The 19,546-nt window shown below is 54.5% G+C and overlaps 1 protein-coding gene across 2 annotated transcripts in view; it reads right to left on the reverse strand.

Moving 5' to 3' along the window:
- Positions 1-2,610: 2,610 nt before the first annotated feature.
- TOM1 (target of myb1 membrane trafficking protein) overlaps positions 2,611-19,546 on the reverse strand; it is a 32,564-nt gene continuing 15,628 nt past the window's right edge. Inside the window, exons 3-16 of one of the 2 annotated variants that reach the window (XM_054032487.1) lie at positions 18,072-18,150; positions 16,902-17,051; positions 16,422-16,556; positions 15,915-16,061; positions 14,778-14,894; positions 14,100-14,233; positions 13,216-13,249; positions 12,456-12,564; positions 11,888-12,008; positions 7,104-7,179; positions 6,660-6,722; positions 4,779-4,838; positions 3,938-3,977; positions 2,611-3,840 (exon numbers count right to left, since the gene is read on the reverse strand). In XM_054032487.1, coding sequence (XP_053888462.1) covers positions 3,701-3,840; positions 3,938-3,977; positions 4,779-4,838; positions 6,660-6,722; positions 7,104-7,179; positions 11,888-12,008; positions 12,456-12,564; positions 13,216-13,249; positions 14,100-14,233; positions 14,778-14,894; positions 15,915-16,061; positions 16,422-16,556; positions 16,902-17,051; positions 18,072-18,150 — 1,405 coding nt within the window. In that variant the 3' untranslated portion in view covers positions 2,611-3,700. The remainder of the gene's footprint in view (positions 3,841-3,937; positions 3,978-4,778; positions 4,839-6,659; positions 6,723-7,103; positions 7,180-11,887; positions 12,009-12,455; positions 12,565-13,215; positions 13,250-14,099; positions 14,234-14,777; positions 14,895-15,914; positions 16,062-16,421; positions 16,557-16,901; positions 17,052-18,071; positions 18,151-19,546) is intronic. The other variant, XM_054032494.1, reaches the window with a different exon arrangement.

A 19,546-nucleotide genomic window follows, 5' to 3' on the forward strand; every position in this document is an offset into this window, starting at 1 on the left:
TTGTAATCAAAATCAATATATTTGAAAATGTAGAAAACATCAAAAATATTTAAATAAATGGTATTCTATTATTATTTAACAGTGCAATTAATCACAATTAATTTTTTTAATTAACAGCCCTAATTATTACCATCTGTTGGGCTTTGTTAAATTGGAAAGATAGCATTCAGCCCAGTTCCCAGTGGACAGGTGTCTTCATAAAACTTGCTGCTCGAATTTTACAATTGTGGTAGTCTCAACAGAGAGACCAAGGAACGAACAGGCCAAAGGTGGGCCCTCCAGCTCAGATTTAAGGCACGTTGGTAGGGTAGTGCGTACCTTGCACTTCTTCTGCCAGCATGGCACATATTCTTTGGACAAATAAAACATCTTAACTCTCCAGGGCTAACAGTTGATGTCTGGGCTCTGTGGCCCCTCCCTCAATTGAGGGGGCCGGGCCTTGTGCTGCTTTAGTGGCTGGACTCCACTCACTATTCCCAATCATCTGATAGCCTGGCACCTTTCAAAAGCTCTACATTCACAACAAAAAGTATTCTGAAGAAGGAACTCTTCTCACAGGCACCAACTTTCCTTGGTGCCAGTGGGTGCTCATGCCCCTGCCTCCAGCCCCAACTCTGCTCCCTCCCTAACCCTATTCAACCCCTCCCCAAATCCCCGCTCCGGCCCTGCCTCTTCCCCGAGCGCACCGCGTTCCTCCTCCTCTCCCCTCCCTCCCAGCGCTTGCCGTATGAAACAGCTGTTTTGCGGCACAAGCACTGGAGGGAGGAGGGAGAGGCAGGATGCGGTGGTGTGCTCAGGGGAGGTGGTGGAAGTGGAATGGGGAGCTGCTGGTGGTGCAGAGCACCTACCAATTTTTCCCCGTGGGTGCTCCAACCCCGGAGCACCCACGGAGTTGGCGCCTATGACTCTTCTTAACCTGACCAGCTGGTGAGCACCAGGACAGCAAGGAGAGACAGACTGTATTAGGGCCTATTCTACCTAAAGTATTCTGGGTCTGCAGCTTGAGGGACTATCTCCCAGGGCATCCAAGTTCTTTTATTCTGGCCTTCTACCTTGCAGGCTCTGGCCATTCTAGGTAGGGAGCTCAGATAGAGTGCTGATCTTTGATCTTTTCTGGCAAGGGTACAGGTGCCTTTCCATTATACTGCCTACTTCAATCAGTCAGTCCTGGATGGGGGCAGCAGGGGCCTGCAGATGCTCCGTTCCAGATTCTGAGCTGCATCTCTCAGGAAGTACACCTTGGTGGTTGGAGAAAGTAGCTTTACGCCACCTCTGCACTTCTGGAATTCTGGGCCTAGCCTCTTCTGACAGACTGACCATATCCTGTAGTATTCTGGACAAACCTTATGGAATTAAGATAAACCTTATTGAATTAGGGTTAATACCTTTGAAGTCCATTGTGTTAAAAATGCAATTGTGTATGTGTTATTGTGGCATTGGTTGTATCTTCTCTAGGGGCAGGGATGCTAGTGTACGCCTCTGTTGACAGCCCTTTGAAGCCACCCTCCCCAGAGACAGATGCATGCACTAGTTCAAACTGAATTCTCCAGGGACTAAGACACAGAAAGAGGTTTTGGACAAATAGCCTAGTTTTAAACTGGCTCAGGGCCTTCTTCCTGATTCAGCAGACAGGACCCCTGGTCTACGGAGGGCCCCAATCCTTAGGGAAGAGTTGGAAGGACTGGGTCTACTGAGGCTCCATAAGATTAGGTGCTTGCTCTGAGCTGTTCCTGTGATGAACTTGTGATCACAAAGAAAACCCCACGGCTGGGGTGTTGAAGGCCTTGTCCTGCCAGAGTCTAGACGATCACTGGTAAGCTTATTAACATGCATGCAGGTTCTTTTATTGTTTTTAATGTTTTTGCTGTAGTGCTTTTTACTTTAAGATAAAGAGACTTGCATAGGAAGTTCTGTGTGGGTAACATAACTGTGGCAATTACACCTGTTAACCATCTCTAAAGAGAAAGCAAGCAGGTATCCATGGGCAGCCTGTCTCTGATGGGAATAACATAGTGAAGGCAGGGAACTGTGCAGCCCAGAAACACCCGGTCAGAAGGGAGGGAGATGCAGGCCTCCTCCCAAGAGAGGCAACAGCTGGAGAGCTGCAAGCATGACTTCCCTCGCACCCCAAGCCGATGCCTGCTCTCAGCAACCCTGCTTGCGTCCCACCCCTCGCTGGTGCCTGCTCTCAGCAGCCATGGCCCCCCCGCTCCCCTTGCCGCTGCCCGCTCTCAGCAGCCATGGCTCCCCCGCTCCCCTCCCACCATGAGCTGGTGCCTGCTTCTGCTGTCAGCAACCATGGCCCCCCCACTTCCCTCACACCCTGAGCCAGTGCTTGCTCTCAGCAACCCTGGCCCCCCCCGCTTCCCTCCCACCCCTCGCCGGTGCCCGCTCTCAGAAGCCCTGGCCCCCCCGCTCCCCTTGCCGGTGCCCGCTCTCAGAAGCCCTGGCCCCTCGCTCCCCTCCCACTCTGAGCTAGTGCCCACTCTCAGCAGTCTTGGTCCCACCGCTCCCCTCCCACCATGAGCCAGTGCCCGCTCCTGCTCTCAGCAGCCTGGCTCCCCAGGTTCCTCCACCCACAAGTGCGGCAGCACACACTCTCCAAGGGGGTCAGGACATTGCTTGTTTAATGTGTGATACAAAAGGCAAGTCTCCCAGTTTACATAGAATAATCAGCATTAGCCCCGGGCCTGGCACGCTCCTCCCCTGCCACGTCTGCACATGGCAGCATGCACTGTTTGTTTAAAGTGTTCTCCCCTTTCTCTCAGAGACACTCTCCTCTCACCCCCCCGCCCCATTCCACAGCGGGAACAAGGGGAGCCTTAGCTGGACGTTATGGGGGGAGTTAAGTCTGGGGGAGGGGGGAGGACAGGGACTAAAGGAGATCCAAGAATCAAAGCAATTCACCTCAAAGCGTTTGCTGAAGGCACATCCGCCCCTTTGCCCCCCTTTCTAGAGTTGGATTGCATGCACCCCTCCACCCTCGGATTTGGTACCGTTTGCAGGCCCATCCCCATATTCAGCCATGAGATTCGGTACCTGGACTATGTACGACAAAATCACACGGGCCCTGGGTGGGGTTCTGGGGGCACAAGGGGCGTGTTGCATATATGTGCTTGGGCGACAGGGAAACAAATACTAGAGGCCTCCCTGCTGTCAGTGCTCTCCCCATAAGAATCACTCCCCACCCCTGCACGTCCCACTGCAGCAGGGGATGGGCAAAGCTCAGCCCTGAGAACAGCAGGGAGGGAGGGGACCCACTCTGGAGAGCAGCCTAGAACAGAGCGCCCCAGCTGGACGTGGGAGACACAGCCTGTCAAAGGGAGCAGCCGAGCAGGAAAGACCCCAGACACAGACAGCTCCCGGCTGCCAGTTCTCAGGAGGGGTTACAGTGATTTTACTGGAAAGAAGCGTGGGGAGAGCCCTCCACTTGCCCCATCACAATAAGATACCCCAGGGCCCCCAGACTTGTCTGGTGACATCTCCAGCAGCTTCACCAGCACCCTTCACAGGCCTGCTCCGTGATGTCCTCAAAACACAGCAATGATTAACTTAACCCCAAAGCAGCCTAAAATAGGTAAGTGGGGGGAGGAGTGAGAGGAGAGCAATGGGGGCGCAGGGCCCTTCCTCTCCCAGCCCCTGGCAGGAATGGAGCACCACAGAGTGTCCTCTTGCTCCACAGCACACCAGTCCATAGGGTTCATAAGGCAAACATAGTGTTGTCTTCCTTCTCCTGCTTCCGGTGTGGACTGGAGGCGGCAGGTGGCCCTGCTCGTGGGCTGGGGAGCGCGGGCAGCTGGTCCGCCACCTTGGCTCGCTCTTCCAGGAACTTGTCGAACTCTGGGGTGGGAAGAGAGAGTTAGCGACGAGGAGGGGGAAGGAGGGAGCTGGCTCTGAGAAGGGTTCAGGAGGAAGGAGAGGGGCTGGTGGCTCTTACCTTCGCTGGTGACGCCCTTTGCCTCTTCCGTCTCTTCCCCCTGGGAAAGGAGAAGAAAGGCACATTGAGAAGCAGGCCTGAGCACCCCAGGTGGACACAGCGCTCCGCTCCACCGAGGCAAATGGGACTGCAATCCTCACCCCCTACTGACAGGAAAGGGGGAAGTTTCTCTACCCCACCCCCATCAGTAACAGCTGGCAGGAGGGCAAGAAAACTCTTCACTCAGATCAGATTTCTCTGGAAGCCTTTTGCCAGCCTCGCGGCCTCCAGACAGACACCCTCTGCTTCCACGCCACATGAGAGACCCCACCAATCCCCTTGCTCACAACACAGCCAGGAGAACCTTGGTGACCTGCGTTGCCCTGCTGTCTCTCAGCTGCCCCCTCCCAGCAGTGCGCTAGGGGCACACTGCACAGCCTTTCCCAGTCCTGTTACCCACCCTCTCTCCTCAGTCAGGAGGTCCCGCTCCAAGAGCCTGGCTGACTTCACAGGGGCAACGCACACACGTGGAGCTAAGCACGTGCCTCAGAGTTTGCAGATCAGGCTTTAGGAGGTGGTTCGGCATAGTGGCAATCAAGAGAGGTGGGGAGGAGGATGGCAGTGTGGAGTGAAAGAGCCGGGGAAGGTCAGTGGGGTGTGTTCTGAGGAAGGGAACATGAGGGAAACCTCTGCCCACATCGACCTGGCCCGCACTGCCACCTGCAAGAGCCTTGAACAGTCATTGCCAACACCAGGGAATTTTGAGCCTTTCCAGGGGCCAAAGGGGAAACACAGTTCATTGCCAGCCCTGAGCAATGAGTGAAATGCCAAAGGAACCGCCTCCGTTCTGCCCCTCACTTACCACATCAGTGGAGAGCCACTGCTCAATGTCCTCCATGAAGCCGGCTTGGGGGACCGGGATCTGAAGTGGAAGGAAGAGAGAGGAATGATGCAGAGAAAGAGAGGATGTTTCTCCAACCCATCCCGACAGAAACTCTTCCCCTCCCACAAGGTTCACTGAACCCAGCCCCTTGTTGCACTGGCCAATCCCACCACAGCTCTCCCGGCCAACAGTGTCATTTTATGTCTTCTCCCTACCCATTGACCTGTCTTCTAGCACACAGGCCTTTCTGAGGGAGCTGGAGGTTTGAGACTGGTGCCAGGGCACTGACCCCAGCCTATCCCTTTTCCAGGGCTCATTCCCCTTTCCAGCATAGCTCGGTCTGGAAGGGCAGCACTGGCTAAAACTCAGCCAGGCTGCTACCTCCACAGCGGTACTTTTCTGGATTCCCCTTGCTATCACTGCAGATTCTGACCCAAAGAGCATGAGATTTTTATCTCCCGTCTGACGCCGTTCCACAGCGTGAGACATCACAGCCCACCGGACTGCAGACAAGGGGGCTGCCACAGGTTTGGCTTCACATCCCCGCTGTGGGGTCAGATGTGAAGAAGAGGTGCCTGGCAAGGAGGAAGGCCCAGGCCTAACTGTGGCTCGCTGTGGTACGACGTGCCAAGCCAAGCTGTGGAAATGCGTACAGGAGGGGAAACTCCTCTACAGTTAAGGTGGAGATACTTGACTGCCAGCTCCCCCATGGAAGTGGCTCTTTTAGATGTGCTTTCGCCATTGGCCAATTCCATTGTGGAAGGGGAGAGGGGCCCTTCTTGTGGCTGGAGGTAACTAGTCACCCAACACCAGCCCGAAGCCTCAGATCCTTATCCCAAGAGCAAGCCCCAGGACAAGCTGAGAGAGAAGCAACAGCAGCAGCGGGTTCCCCGAGCAGAAAAGGGAGGTGGTCATTTGGAGGCCATTGTCCCTTCGTCTCCCAAATTCATGGAACCTCCACAAGGAACAGCAAAGCCAAGCACAGCAGCATCCCTCTCCTCCTAAGAATAGGTTCTTCCAAACCAGTCCCCAGCCTCTGGACAGATACTGCCACAGCCTCCCTGGTGTCAAGATGAAGCTCCTCTGGGAGGAGCCATCAGGTAGTTACCACGGTTGGCTGCGATTATGGAGGTTTCAATCTGTCCTGAATGGGATCCCCAAGGCCACAGAGAGTAGAGATTTATACAAGCCAACTGGACAGCGTGTGGGGACTCCCCAGACCAGAGGTTTCTATGGGCTAGGCCCTGCTAGGAAGCCTGAAGCCTCAGCCTGAAAGGAGAAGTCCTGGGAGTGTATTGCTGCCCCAGGGACTGAACCTGAGACCTCTGGGTTTACAGCACAAGCACAAGCCCTGCTGCTTGAGCTAAAGGACCAGGCTCAGTAGCTTCAAGGCAGTAGCAGCCTCAAACCAATTGACACGGTCCAGCTACTAGAGGGGGACAACACCCCCCACTGGGTTAACGTGCACTGCACACTCCCCAGTCCTGAGAATCAGAGGTCAGCAGCCGTTCAAACCCCAGTGCTCATCATGATGCCCCTGCTTAGGCTGACAGAGATGCAACACCGGACCTGCGCACCTTTAGCTCAAGCTATAGATGCTCATGCTTTTGGCTCCAGAGGTCCTGGGTTCAATCCCTACAGACTTCTCCTGGGGCATGATTACACCAGGTGAGGAGGCACAGCCTCTGGCTTCTTTCCTTAGTCTCTACTACCTGCTCAGACCAGGGCCCCCTTCATGAATGCTGGGGTTTGGCCATTTTCCCATTGCCTGCTGTGTGTGCCCAGACGCTGTGCCAGTTTCACACCCTAGCCCGGCAGCCCCGGCTCTCTTTGCTCTCCGCAGGCTACGCGCCTCCTCACCATTCCTTGCTGCACCATCCAGTTAGTTAGTGGGGCTCCATCAATGGAAGCGCTAGGTTCCATCTGGTTAAGAGAGAGTCTGCACTGAGGGCTGCTTTCAAGGTGGGAGGTTGAGGAGAGGATGGGAGCAGAGCAAGTCAACCCCTGACCTTCTAGAACTCCAGGAGGGTGGGGAGGGGGAGTCTATAGGACAAAGAAGGAGTCCACCCCGCTCGGGGGCTTGGAGAAGGGGATATGGAGCCTCACACCACTCCAGGACCAAATCCAATCCAGCCCCAGGTTAGCAATGACTGGAAATTACCACCATCACACTGGTTAAGGATTGGCTTGCATGAAATACCTTGGGAGGCTCTGCCCTAATGGAACTTGTTGATTGGCACTCCTGTTGAGCAGGGAGGATGGGCCCATTACTGGTGGGGTGTGGAAAGCCCCACGGCCACTTACCGCTCCTGTGCTCTGCTGCCGGGCATCTAGGGCTCCAGCCAGCCCTTTGTTTGCTTGGGGGTCTTCATACTTTACCCTGAAAGACAGCAGCAGGTTAACATGAACGCATAGAAGCGGCAGGAATACGCAAGGGGGCAAGCTGTGGAGGACCGGTCTCCTAGTGGAATTCATACATATAAATATTCAGGGCTGCTGACCACACCACAGCTCGCTTGCTGCGACTCTTAAGATCTCCCTGCGAGATTTAGGAGATCTCAGATGTGTGCAAACCCTGGCTTGTTAGAAACACTACAGTAAGGTCCAACCCAAACACTGCAGCAAGATTGTGAGGTACCACAAGAAAGTACTGGGACATTATTGTACGATGGCTGGGCCACCATCTTGGCCAACACCAAGGATAAAACCCAGGACCTCCAGAGCTAGAAGCTAGAGCTGGAGCTGAAGAGCCAGCCTGAGATCTGGAACAGACTGACCTCCTCTGTGGACTGGGCACAGAGGGGAACACAATGCACACCGACCAGTGGGTTACAATGGCTGTACAAGAGTCCACAGCCAAACAAAAACCTTCCCCGACACAAGCACACTTCACCCACCTCAGCCCTCCCCACGCAAACACATCCCCCAAACAGACCCCACCCATCACACCCTCACTGACACTCATGAACCCATGGGCGGCTGAGATTCCATGGCCTGTGTAATGCATGAAGTCAGACCCAATGAACAGAACAGTCCCTTCTGGCCTTAACACCTATGAATGTGCAAATACAACGACCTCTCCACACACAAACACATCTCACCCGAGATCTCTCCTCTCTCTCTCAGACACACACCACCTATCTGCCTCCTCCTCTATGTCGCTCCCTCTCAAGCTGCTTGCAGTCGCCATCGGACCAGTGCAGGCCAGGGACACTAGCTCCTATGCTGGGAGAATGAAGCCACCTTGGATGACCTCCCAGCGCTGGATGCCTGCGAACTGGGGCACTCCTGTCATCTAGCTGCTCTCATTGGAGGGCAGGGGCTTGGGCCACTTGCGCTCAAACTTTTCGAAGAAGTTCTTGTCAGTGAAGGGCCCGCTGTGGACGATGGCGTTGAGGATGAAGTAGAGTGCCGCCACCATGCCGCTGATGAGGAAGAAGGGCAGGAAGGGCTTGAGGTGCTTCCAGAACTGCTGTGCCCAGGTACTCATGAGTCACGGGGCCGGGGGAGATGCCCCGGCCCCGTTGCTGGGATCTCCTGCAGAGGCGCCCTGGTCCGACAGCAGCGGGGGAGCAGCTCAGCACAGAGAGAGGGAGATGCAGGGCTGGTGGCATAGGAAGCCTGAGTCAGCGAGTGCAGAGGCTGGCTGGCAGGAGAGCAAGCGCAGGCGCGGCGAGAGCCGGCTGAAGGGGGTGGCAAGGAATAAATAGAAGATGCCTCGTTTTTGGAACGATCACAAGTCCCTGTCCCTGAAGGATCGGGTTATGCTGGCGAGGATACGCTTCCATTTCTGCCCAGCCCCTAGACGGCCGTCCAGCACAGTGGGGGAAGGGAGTGCACTGAGCACGCACCAGGAGATCAGGTTTCATTACAAAATCAGGTGCTGTTGACTACGATGCTCCTGCCCCATCCTGCTTCTGTCCATGCAGCTCCACTGCACCCCAGCTCTCTGCAGATGGCCCATCGAAAGCACTCTGCCTGCAGCACATCATGTGTACAACCTGTGCACCCTTGTCCTCACATGGTTGCTTTCAGGTTATAGCCCAACCACTGCTTGGCACAAGTGACGGATTCAGATCCCAGGGTTAAACCTGTCAGTGCTAAGTGCCGTGTCAAGTACGCCCAGGAAACATCCAGGGACCCAGCTGAGTTTGCATGGGTGTCTGTATTCAAGCACAACCCCCACAATAACACGCATCCCAGCAGCAGCAGAGAGAGCTAGTTACCAAGCCAAAATGCTTCCTGGATAGACCCGGGAACCAGGCTTTCTGTGACAGAACTGCACATTTTCATGTCCACTTGGTAAGCTCTGCAGGTGGAACTGGCTTAGCAGAAGAGGCCGTCGGTGTTTGGACTCCGGTCTAGTCAGCACTGGACACCAGCAGAAACAGGCAGGGAGTTGAACCGAACCCGAAAACTGGTTCAGAGAAGTGTTTTGAGTGAATCACAACAAACCCTGACCTGAAAACCTCTCGGTCACATTGAACCCGAACTGGAATTGAAACCCAAAATCTAAAACCCAGTAACTGGTTCAAAACAACAAATTTGATAATCAAATGCTGAGGGAGAATTTTTTTTTTGCGGGGGGGGGGGAAGGGAAGGGACGGGGGGAGGGTATGAGGAAGGGTTTGTCTTGGCTGCACTCTTAAAGGAAGGGGGAGAGACTACACTTCCCAGAAAGCCATAGGAAGAGACGAGCCAAGAGGGAGGACGGGGAGAGAGAGGTTCTGGGATTGGTAGTTCTCTTGGCTGTTGTGCCCAGGTACAGGACTGCCCACGGAAGGGAACTACAACTCCCAAAACACCTCTATCCCCTCTCTGTCTCCTCCCCCCTCATGCTTGTTCTTGCTACATGAGGCAGTGTAGGTACCGCATTTTCTGGGCTGACATTCAGTTTGTCATCTCACCTCAGCGGTGAAATATGACCGAGTTCTGGAAGATGTACTAGTGCGTGCAAATAACTTGTTTAAAAACAATAAATTATTTTTCTACAGTGAAAGAAATATGTAACATTGTATTCTTTTGCTAGCGTTACAACGCCAGCATAAGAGTGCATGACCTTAACCCGCTGGAACGTATTTGAACCGGTTCAAACAGGTTCAACGTGGTTGAACCGGTTACTGAACCAGCATTCTAAGTTAGTGCCTGAACCGGAGCCAAACTGGACCGGGGTTCCAGAATGGGGGCAGGGGCCATGCCCCCTCCCCCCACTTTTACCGGCCGTAAGGACGAACTACGGGGGAGAGCGTAGAGGAACGAGGGGGGTGGGGGGGGCAGGATCTTGGAGGGAAGAGGTGATGCAAAGACGGGGCCTCGGGAAGAAGGGGCAGGGCCTTGAGGGTGGCATGGGGGTGGGGCCATGGTTCAGGCACCTGTGGCCTCCCACTTTTAGGGTGCTTCCGCCACTCCTGAACTGGAGAGTTAGGAAATATCGATGAACATGAACCAGAAACTAACCAGAATTTTTAACCGTTTGACTCCCTGGAAACAGGACACCAGGCTAGATGGATCAAGGATCTAAACCCATATAGCAGGATGCGAGATTCCACAGAGTATTGGCCCACCTAGTGGGGTGATTTGTATTCCTAACAGAGAGCCCTGCTCCTCATCAGCAACACTTAGGGTGACCAGATCACACAGGTGAAATATTGGGACACGGGGGGGCGGAGCAAAAAAATAAAATAAAAGCCGGCGGAGCTCCACGCCCCCCCACCAGCTTGCCTCCGCTCTGTTTCCACCTCCCCCCCCCTGCTCTTGTGCTGCCATACAGCTGATGAGTGGAAGCCTGGGAGGGAGGGGGGAAGAGGAGGAATGCGGCGTGCTTGGGGAAGAGGCGGGGCCAGGGCGGGGATTTGGGGAGGGATCCAATGGGGGAAGGAAGGGGGGGAGTCGGGGCGGGGGGCACGAGCCCCCTCCAGGCTCCGCCCCGCCTGTGAGCGGAGGCAAAATATTGGGACAATTTGCGTCCCGACCAAACGTAGGTCGGGACGCGGGACAAATAAGCAAATATCGGGACAGTCCCGATAAAATCGGGACGTCTGGTCACCCTAGCAACGCTCCTATATTGACCAGCTCCACGCAAGAGGTTAATAAACTCCACCTCACTTGGCTAAAGCTGCTAAGAATGAATCAGCTAAAGCTGTAAATTATATTCCCAGAAGCAGCGTGAGAGGCAGACTGGGCAGGGGAAGGATCAATCCCAAAGACAACCTGGGTCTGCTGCAAGGAACACAGGATGGTACAACACGCTCCTGTGGGTTAAGTCCTGGGAGCTCAGGGTTTTAAAACTTAAGCACAGGCAGCAGAACCAAGATGAACCAAAGAGTGTGGATCTCTGTCCCCCTCTAGTGGCTAGTCCATGGACAGACGCTGAGTTACGGAAGCTGGGCTCTTTAGCTGAAGCCGCAAAAGTGTACCTAGCGCTTACACAGCGCTTTTCATCAGCAGATCTCAAAGCACTTGACAAAGGAGGGCAGTGTCGTCACTGGCTCCGCTTTTACAGATGGGGAAACTGAGGCACAGACAGGGGAAGTGACTTACCCAAGGTCACTCAGCAGGCCAGTGGCAGAGCTAGGAATAAACCCAAGTCTCCTGAGTCCCAGTCCAATACTCTATCTACTAGATCACATTGCCACCCACTAAGTGCTCATGGTTTGAGATCTAGCGGTCCCAAGTTCAATCCCCATTGTTGCCAGCCCACCCAGGGCACTGTGTTACACAAAAATTCAGACAGCACCAAGGAGGCACAACCACTCCAGTCCTACATATCCATCCCTTATTGCCCAGCCCAGCAACCTTCTCTGTGACCAGAGGCAAGTGACATACAGACATTCCTTCTCCCATCCCCGGGCAGGGTGTAACAAAGGCCTTAGGGGAAACAGCTAAGAGCAAAGCAATGAGCAGAAACCCTGCCCCACAACAGTACATGGAAAGAGCTAGCTCCCTCCTCAGCCTCAGGACTCTCAGGACTGATTAGCAGCTGGGAACCCAGGACCCCCAACTCAGGTGATCCTTCTCCTCCCCGTACCCTGCAATCAAACACCCTCAGAGAACACGAAGGGGAGCAGAAAGCAAGTGCCGCCACTCACTCTTTGCGCTGCTCAGCCAGCGAGCTGCCCCGCGTCAATGCGAACATGTCAAACTCTTCCTCCAGTTTGCCAGAGCTGTTTAGGGACTGCAGCCCCGCACTGACGCTTCCGGAGCCCAGATCTGCGGGGGCAAGAGGGGAGCAAGGTATATACACAGCACAAGGGAAACACCACAAGACAGAGAGTGGGGGCTTGTGCAGCTAGTTTGAAAGCTTGATGCTAATTAAAACAGGTTCCACTTCTGCTTTGGTGCCCCCTTCTTCTCCTTCTGGGCAGTGGCTGCAGGGGAAAATCCATCTTTACGGCTATTCAGTGGATGCATTTGCAGTTCAGACAATGGCCCCTCAAGAGCACCAGGTTCACCTACTTATTGCACTGATTCCTGAGCGATGCCCCTTCAAGACAGCGAAGACAGGGCAAGTCACGCCCTAATAATTACAAACAATGCTTCTGATTTCCCTCACGTCTCCTGTCTCCAGAGCACTGTACAAACGTTAGCCAATTGACACCTCCACGGCTCTCCCTGAGGAGCTCCACACCCAGTAGGGGTCACTGCTTGGTTACTTACTTATTCCAGCCAGCTGAGAGGAGAGGCTGTTGGCAGCTTCGGGCGGCTTGTCTATCAGAGGAGCACTGGGCCCCGTGTTGATCCAACTGTTTTCCACCTCAATTGGGACCTTCGGGGAGAGAGGAGAGTTATTTTCTACTCCTGCAGCCTCGGCTTAGCCCTCACTGATCCCTGTCTGTTCCGCTCACCACGTGCATCTGAGAGGGAGAACCTCCTCAGCAATAGAGGTAGGCCACAGGGCCTCCCCGCTGCTCCTTGCTGGGAGTGGGGTCTGAATGGTGTCAAAGCAAATTCTCCCTAGGTCACCATCCTCCCGTCTCTCCTGGATGCCAGCAGGTCAGGTGCTAGCTCAGAGGCCATAACAGTGCTGATACTGGTGTCTCTGATTCTTTTCTATGCGGGGACCTGCCCCTTGCTGAGCAATACACGATGAGTGCGGTGGTTGCTACCCTGTCACCCGTCTGCCGTCGGTCTGGGGTCACAACCCCCAGGTTGAGAGACCATGCTGGATACCCACATCGCTGCCCGCCCTAGATGAGATGTTGGGATTGGGAATGAAACGTTCTCCCACATGCCAGTGAAGGCCAAGCCAATGCAGCAGACCAGCTGGGTTTCACAGCAGTGCTTACAGCTTGTGAGGAAGGCACAGCGATTCTCCCTCCACCCAACCCAAAAACAGCAGGGCGTGGAGGATGCAAACCAGTACATTCCTATCTGCAAGATGCCCAGAACCCTGCATGGGAAGGGAGCTCAGAGTTACCTTAATGGGCTGGCCAGCCCGGAGCCGCTCAAACCTGCAAGGGAGAGGTGAAATGAGACGACTTTCTATGGCAAGAGATTTCATGGCTGCCAAGCATTTCAAGTAATTAGTCACCCTGATCCTTCTGGCTTAACCCCTCACCTCAAGGGCTGGCTCGGCCTGCCCCATCACACCTGGAGGAAGGAGGGACCCCCATTTGGGGACGGAGTCTGACCCAAGGTAACAGATCCTGAAGGAAATCCAAAGGGGGCATGTCCTTGGGGATGGCATAGGGAAGTGTCTAATGCCCCCCTGGAAGTATTCCCACCCCAATTGACCTAGTAGCTTTTTTTTTTCTCTCTCAGATGGGAGAGGGGGGAATCCCCTTGCTTCCTCTCAGGATTCATTCAATTTTCCTACTAGAATTACAGGAGGGGCTGGTGGAATGTAGGAGAGCGGCCGATGCCTCTGCACATGCTAGAGATCTGAGTATCTATCCTCTCTGTTCTGCTCAGCAGCCTCGTGACTTGGGGGCCTGCTCTGAAGCCCTCCTATGTAGCACGAAGGCAGCTCCTTTCTCCCATCTGCCCCTTCAGGGCTGTGCTTCAGAGATCTATTTATGTCCCATCAATAACTACACAAAGGCCAGCCTCAGAAAGGGCCAGAGATGAACCAACACGAGTTGGAGCAGAGAGAACCATGCATTTTCTTGAGTAGAGGGAAGATGGTGGGCCCGGGTTGACAGGCCTTGCCGGTTACATTCACGGAAAGACAGAGACAGTACATGGGGCAGAATGGGAGCTGCCATGGGAGAACAAGCCAGTGGCTTGTTCCTTGGGAAAGAGCTGGGCTGCTGTGTGAGAAGCAGGGAGGGAGAGGATGATGGCGCAGGGCTTCAGAGGTACCGTTCGTAGCGCAGGAACACGTTGTTAAGGTTGTCGTTGACGATGAGCAGCTCCTCCGTTAGCTGTTCGTGGAGGATACGGGGGATCAGCTCCAGCACACGCTGCTGCATCGCTTTACATGTCCGGTTCAGTTCCTGCCCATGGTGAGAAGAAGGAACCGCAACAGTCAGGCCAAGGACACAGGGGTAGCCTGAGAGTTCCCAGCGTTGCGGGGGTTTGGGTTTAATAGTTGAAGACTAATGGGTCTCTGCCAATGAGGAGGTAAAAGCCAAGCCCATGGATACTAGCGTGAGGGGCTCTTATGGTTACTGGCCTGGTTGGGTCTCCCAGCTGGGGAAAGGTAAACCTGGGCCCCTGGTTAAATAGAAACGCCCAATTTCCCAGTCAGAAATAGACAGTCAACCCCCCTGGGGGCCTAACAGCTCTCACTGGCGGGCAACTTTTCCTTGCAGTTCAGACTAAATTTTCCCCTTTCTTAATTTCATCCTGTCACTCCCCATTATACTCCGCGGGAGCCCACCCTAAATAATTCTCTCTGTAACATGCCCAGCCCCCTCGCAGCTAAGTGCAATTTCTCTCTCTGCAGGGCGTGAACACCACTCAGTTCACTGAGCCATCACTTGGCCGAGCTCTCCGTATTTCTCTCTCCTCCCCTGACGTCTGCTGGAGATTCCTTACCTGAAGGAGTTCAAGGTCAGAGGGCTCAGCCTGTCCGGGCACCAGCTCTGTCAGCATCTCGGACATCACCTTCACGTTCCCATTCACCACTTCCAGCTCGCTGCACAGCTTCCCAATCTGCCAAGGCAAGAGGAAAGTGCTGACCAGGATCTGACTGCCCACAGCCTGGGCTAAGGAAGGCTACAGGGTTAAGGGCTAAGAGAACTGCTACTGCTGCAGACTCGACTGACTCTTTGGTTACAGTCTCAGGAGCTCTACCAGCTGGGAATTTTCTAGGCCCTCTAGTTACCATCTCACAGGGCTCCATTTGCTGGAGATACAACCCAGGCCACCACCAATACCTTCTGCCACCAGGCCTCAACCTCCAGGCTGCGTTCCTGCATTTTATGGGTTGGCACAAGCTGCTGTTGTGATCCAGGTCCCCCTTCGCAGCCATTCAGAGAGTCTCAGTTGCAAAACAAACAGCGCAGGAGAACAAAATAAACCTCAGTCCAAGCCTGAGCTGAGTGCCAGAGGCAGCTAATGAGCCTCAGAAGAGCAGTTCATTCACCTCCCATTAGTGCAAAAGCACTAAGTCCGCTAGAAGCTGGAGAGTTCCTTCCTTCTAGGGGAAGGGGGTGAGAATCTGACGTCATCTTGAGTCGACGTGAGTGTGGAGGGAGCAGGGACAGGGAAAGGGGTGGAATCCAGACACGTCCTCCCCGGGCAGAGCTGACAGCCAGGAGAGTCATTCATACACATGGAGGAAAATCAGCTGGGAGTGGGGCAAAGAGAGATGAAAATGAGGTACTGGTTGAGCAAACTGTTGCCATGATGAGACGTTGAGGAAATGGAGGCCAGGAGCCTGTTCCTGTAAAATCTCTGTGTCTCAGCACCACTCCTCATCTGCGTGGTTGTGCATCAGGAGACTCCATCTCCTTTCTATGCTCATCCTGGGTGGATTCCTTTGGGATGTCACTGCTCTGTGTTGGTGACATCATGGCTGGGCACCAGGGAGTGATTGAGTCCCTAGGGCGTTCTAGAGTGGCAGTACTGTCCGGAGGAAGGGGGAGCCCAGGGGCAGCAGTGTTGAGACAAAGAGCTTCAAAGTGAGGGGAAGTGGCAGCAGCAGCAATACTGGGCCTGCGTTCTGCTTACCTGCTCTGGTGTGGGTGTGATGGGGGTTTCGCTGGAGGCACCTGGCCCCCCCGGCAAGGAGACAGGGTGCAGGATGGAGTCTACTCCCTGAGGGGAGTCGCCAGCAGGTGAGTTCTGTTCGGACGGAGAGTCGGAGCCATACACAGTCTAGAGAGAGGAGAGCAAGCACAGTGCAAGAGAGAAGAATCAGACAGCTCACAGGCGAGAGGACACAGCCACTAGAGAGGAATGTTTATACAAACTCACTGTTTGTTTCTAACAGCTCTGTCTGCTTCTCCTTACCATCTTCCACAGACCCTGTGTGCCCCTCACCACTCCACTCCCATGGCTTCTGCACTCCAGGCACAGCCCCTTCCCACCCCCACAGGGCCCCACAAGTAGGCTGCAATCAGAGATTCTTACTCCTAAGGTGAGCACTGTGGGGTAGTTGCAGTCACAGCCCCATCCTCCAGCCCCGCCCCCATATGGCAGCAGCCATATCCCCTTCCCTCAGAGGCCCCCCCTTACCCTCTGTGGTGTGTGGATGGGCGACAGCATGTCTAGATCAGTCATGGGGAACTCCAGGCCTTTCCTCCTCAAGTCTTCGTAGACAGCTACGACGCCTGTCAGGTCTGGTGAGCTGCGGAACGCGTCTGCCCAGGACTGGGGAGAGAAGCAGATGCGCATCCCATGACCAGTTAAAGCATGCACCCTTCTACACAAGCACCCAAGGACAACATGACCCAGATCGGGGCCTATGCTCTGAAGATCAGTGCTTGGCACTGCCATGCCGTGATCCACATCCCATTCTCGGCTCCAGGGGATGGAAGAGCTGCGGGGGTAAGGCCCAGTGTCCTAGAAGTTGTTATTCAGCACAGTATTGTGGGATACCCTAGTTCCTTGCTCCCCTACTGACCAGCATCTTGCCAAGTGCTTTGGAGGGAGGAGAGAGAGAGAGGGGCCCTGCCCGGCAATCAGACTTGTCGACTCCTTCCATCGCTCGCTCACCTGTATGAGAGTCAGCACTTTGTCGTGCACTATGGTAGGTGGGTTGTTCTTGGGGAGGATGATTCTCACCAGGACGCTTTCCACGAAATCTTGGCTGGCCACGAGAACGTGGAAGCGGTGGCCGCAGTTTTTAACGCACGTCTCCAGAACCTGCGGAGTCACAGGGGCATTAGTTAAAAGCCCCTCCATCCCGACTGGTTTGCCTCGCTCCTCCAACCGGAGGGACTTGAGTCCCCGCCTTTCGGTTTGAGGGGAGGTGTTAGTGCTTCCACTAATGTCCATAGGGTAGAGGTGTGAGAAGTGGCAGGAAGGTGGGGGTGGAGGGAGGGACCCTTCAGCCTGGCGGGATCCTCATAACTGCTGGCTGGCTCAGCTTCCTAGCTGAAGAGTGGGGAGTGGCTTTACCTGAGCCGATTCGGAATCAGCTGGTACACAGGGCTCTAAAAGGAAAACCCCACACGATGGTATCCCTCATTGCACTTGAAATAAAGCCTGTCAGATTTGCCACATGCCCGTGCGTTGGGAGCCCTGGCTCCTACAGGAACCCCAGCCTTCCCTACACAGACAGCAGGAATCACATGGTGCCACTCACTCGGCAGCTCCCAAGATGCAAACGTCCCTGCTGCACCATTCTCTTGACTCCACATCCCAGACTCCCTTTACAGTGCCATCCCACACTTTAGGGTACGTCTTCACTACCCGCTGTATCGGCGGGTAGCAATCGATTTATCCGGGATCGGTATATCGCGTCTCGTTAAGACGCGATATATCGATCCCCGAACGTGCTCACCGTCGACTCCGGAACTCCACCAGAGCGAGCGGCGGTAGCGCAGTCGACGGGGGAGCCGCGGCCGTCGATCCCGCGCCATGTGGACCCCAGGTAATTCGATCTTAGATACTTCGACTTCAGCTATGCTATTCGCATAGCTGAAGTTGCGTATCTTAGATCGATCCCCCCACCCTAGTGTAGACCAGCCCTTAGTCCAAGCCTCCTTGTCCCTACTCCCCCAGACAACTCCATATCTTCCCTGTCTTATTTGGTTCCGACCGTGACCAATGGAGCTGTACTGTGGTAACCCCTGGAGATGGCAAGGGCCAGAGGTAGAGCAACCCAAGGACCTAGTGTCACAGCAGGGTTCATGGAGCTGAGAAAGGGATCACACCACTCACTGTCAAAGCCAGCATGACCTCATGGAAGTTCTTATTTCCTACGATCCTCTTCTTTATGGCTCGGAAGGCATCTTTGGGCCTGGAGAAAGATTACACAGAGGGCTGGACTGGCTGAAGAGACACAAAGCAATATGGCTGACAGTTTCCAGGGACTTGCAGTGAGGGTTGCAATCAGCTGATTTGCCCCCAGGTTTTTGGGGCGGCCCAAAGCAACAACAAGTGAGCCGGCTCTCCATGGTGGCTCTGCCTCAGGAGCAGTCGTCAACACTAGCAAGTTACATTTCCTGGAGCCACGGGCACCTGTGCTGACACCATCGACAATCCACCGTGTGCAGCGCAAGGCAGAGAGAGCAAGAAGGAGCAGACAAAAGGAGCTGTGCTAGGAATGTGCCATTCCTGGATTCACCAGCGGGGACAGAGCAAAATCCCGTGCCAGAAGGGGGAAGTTCCACTTCTACCCAGAAAGGTTATCCCGAAACCTTAGGAAACAGGCCACTGATGGAATGAACTTCCCGCTGAAACGCAGGGAAGACGCAGTGGCAGTGTCATTTCGGAGAGGGAAGAGAGACAAGCTGTAACTGAGCAGGTGCCTTTCAAACTTTCTCGGTCAGGATGAAAACACTGTGGCACAAGTGCACTGCAATAGTGCGTGAGGACAGGGCGATGGACTGACGTGCGCTGGCAGAGCCGACCGAGACTGGGGTCAAGGCTGTAATAGCAGGTGGTGCCGAAGGGTCGGAATGAAGTGCATTGGCAGGGCTGTGGGGGAGCCTCCCAGGATGGGAGTAACAGGGTGTGCTGCAGGTCAGGACTGAGGTGCATTGGCTGAGCTGTCTGGGCCCAGAGCTGGAACAGCAAGGGGACTGCAGGTTAAGCCTGAGGGACAAGAACAGAGCAGGGAGTGTGTGTGCAGTGAGGACACCAGGACTGGAACAGAAGAGGTATTGCAGGTCGCTTCTGAGATGCGCTGGCAAAGATGGGTGATTCAGAGAATAAAAAGCTTTCTAACTAGAGATTGGGCCATCCTAGGAGCTCCCACTCCAGTCCCAGTCTGCTGTGGGCAGGACAGAGGGAGCAGTGAAGCCCCCGTTTTGGATTTCATGTAGCATCATTCCCGTTACATACTGTTCTTGACGTCTCTGCAGCCAGAGGGAATGGCCCTTTTGGAGCTCACCAGCAAACCCACTGCAGGTTATTTATAGGGTCCCGAGTTAACATGTCTAGCATTCCCCGGATTTCTGAATGTCTTGTCACAGGGCTGCTCAGGGAGAGGGGACCTTGGACCTCCCACCCTCTTGCATGGGTCTGACTTACTTTGTATGAAAATACCTGAGAGCACAACTCCCAGGGAGAGAAACAGAGGCTATAAAGAAGGAATACAACAGAATAAAAGAATTTCAAACTTCGCTTCATCAGAGGGGATGAGAACTGGCTTGAACAGAGTGAAAGTGGGGAACCTGATGGCCCATTTGATA

The sequence above is a fragment of the Malaclemys terrapin genome, chromosome 1 (assembly GCF_027887155.1).
Source record: "Malaclemys terrapin pileata isolate rMalTer1 chromosome 1, rMalTer1.hap1, whole genome shotgun sequence".
NCBI lineage: Eukaryota > Metazoa > Chordata > Testudines > Emydidae > Malaclemys > Malaclemys terrapin.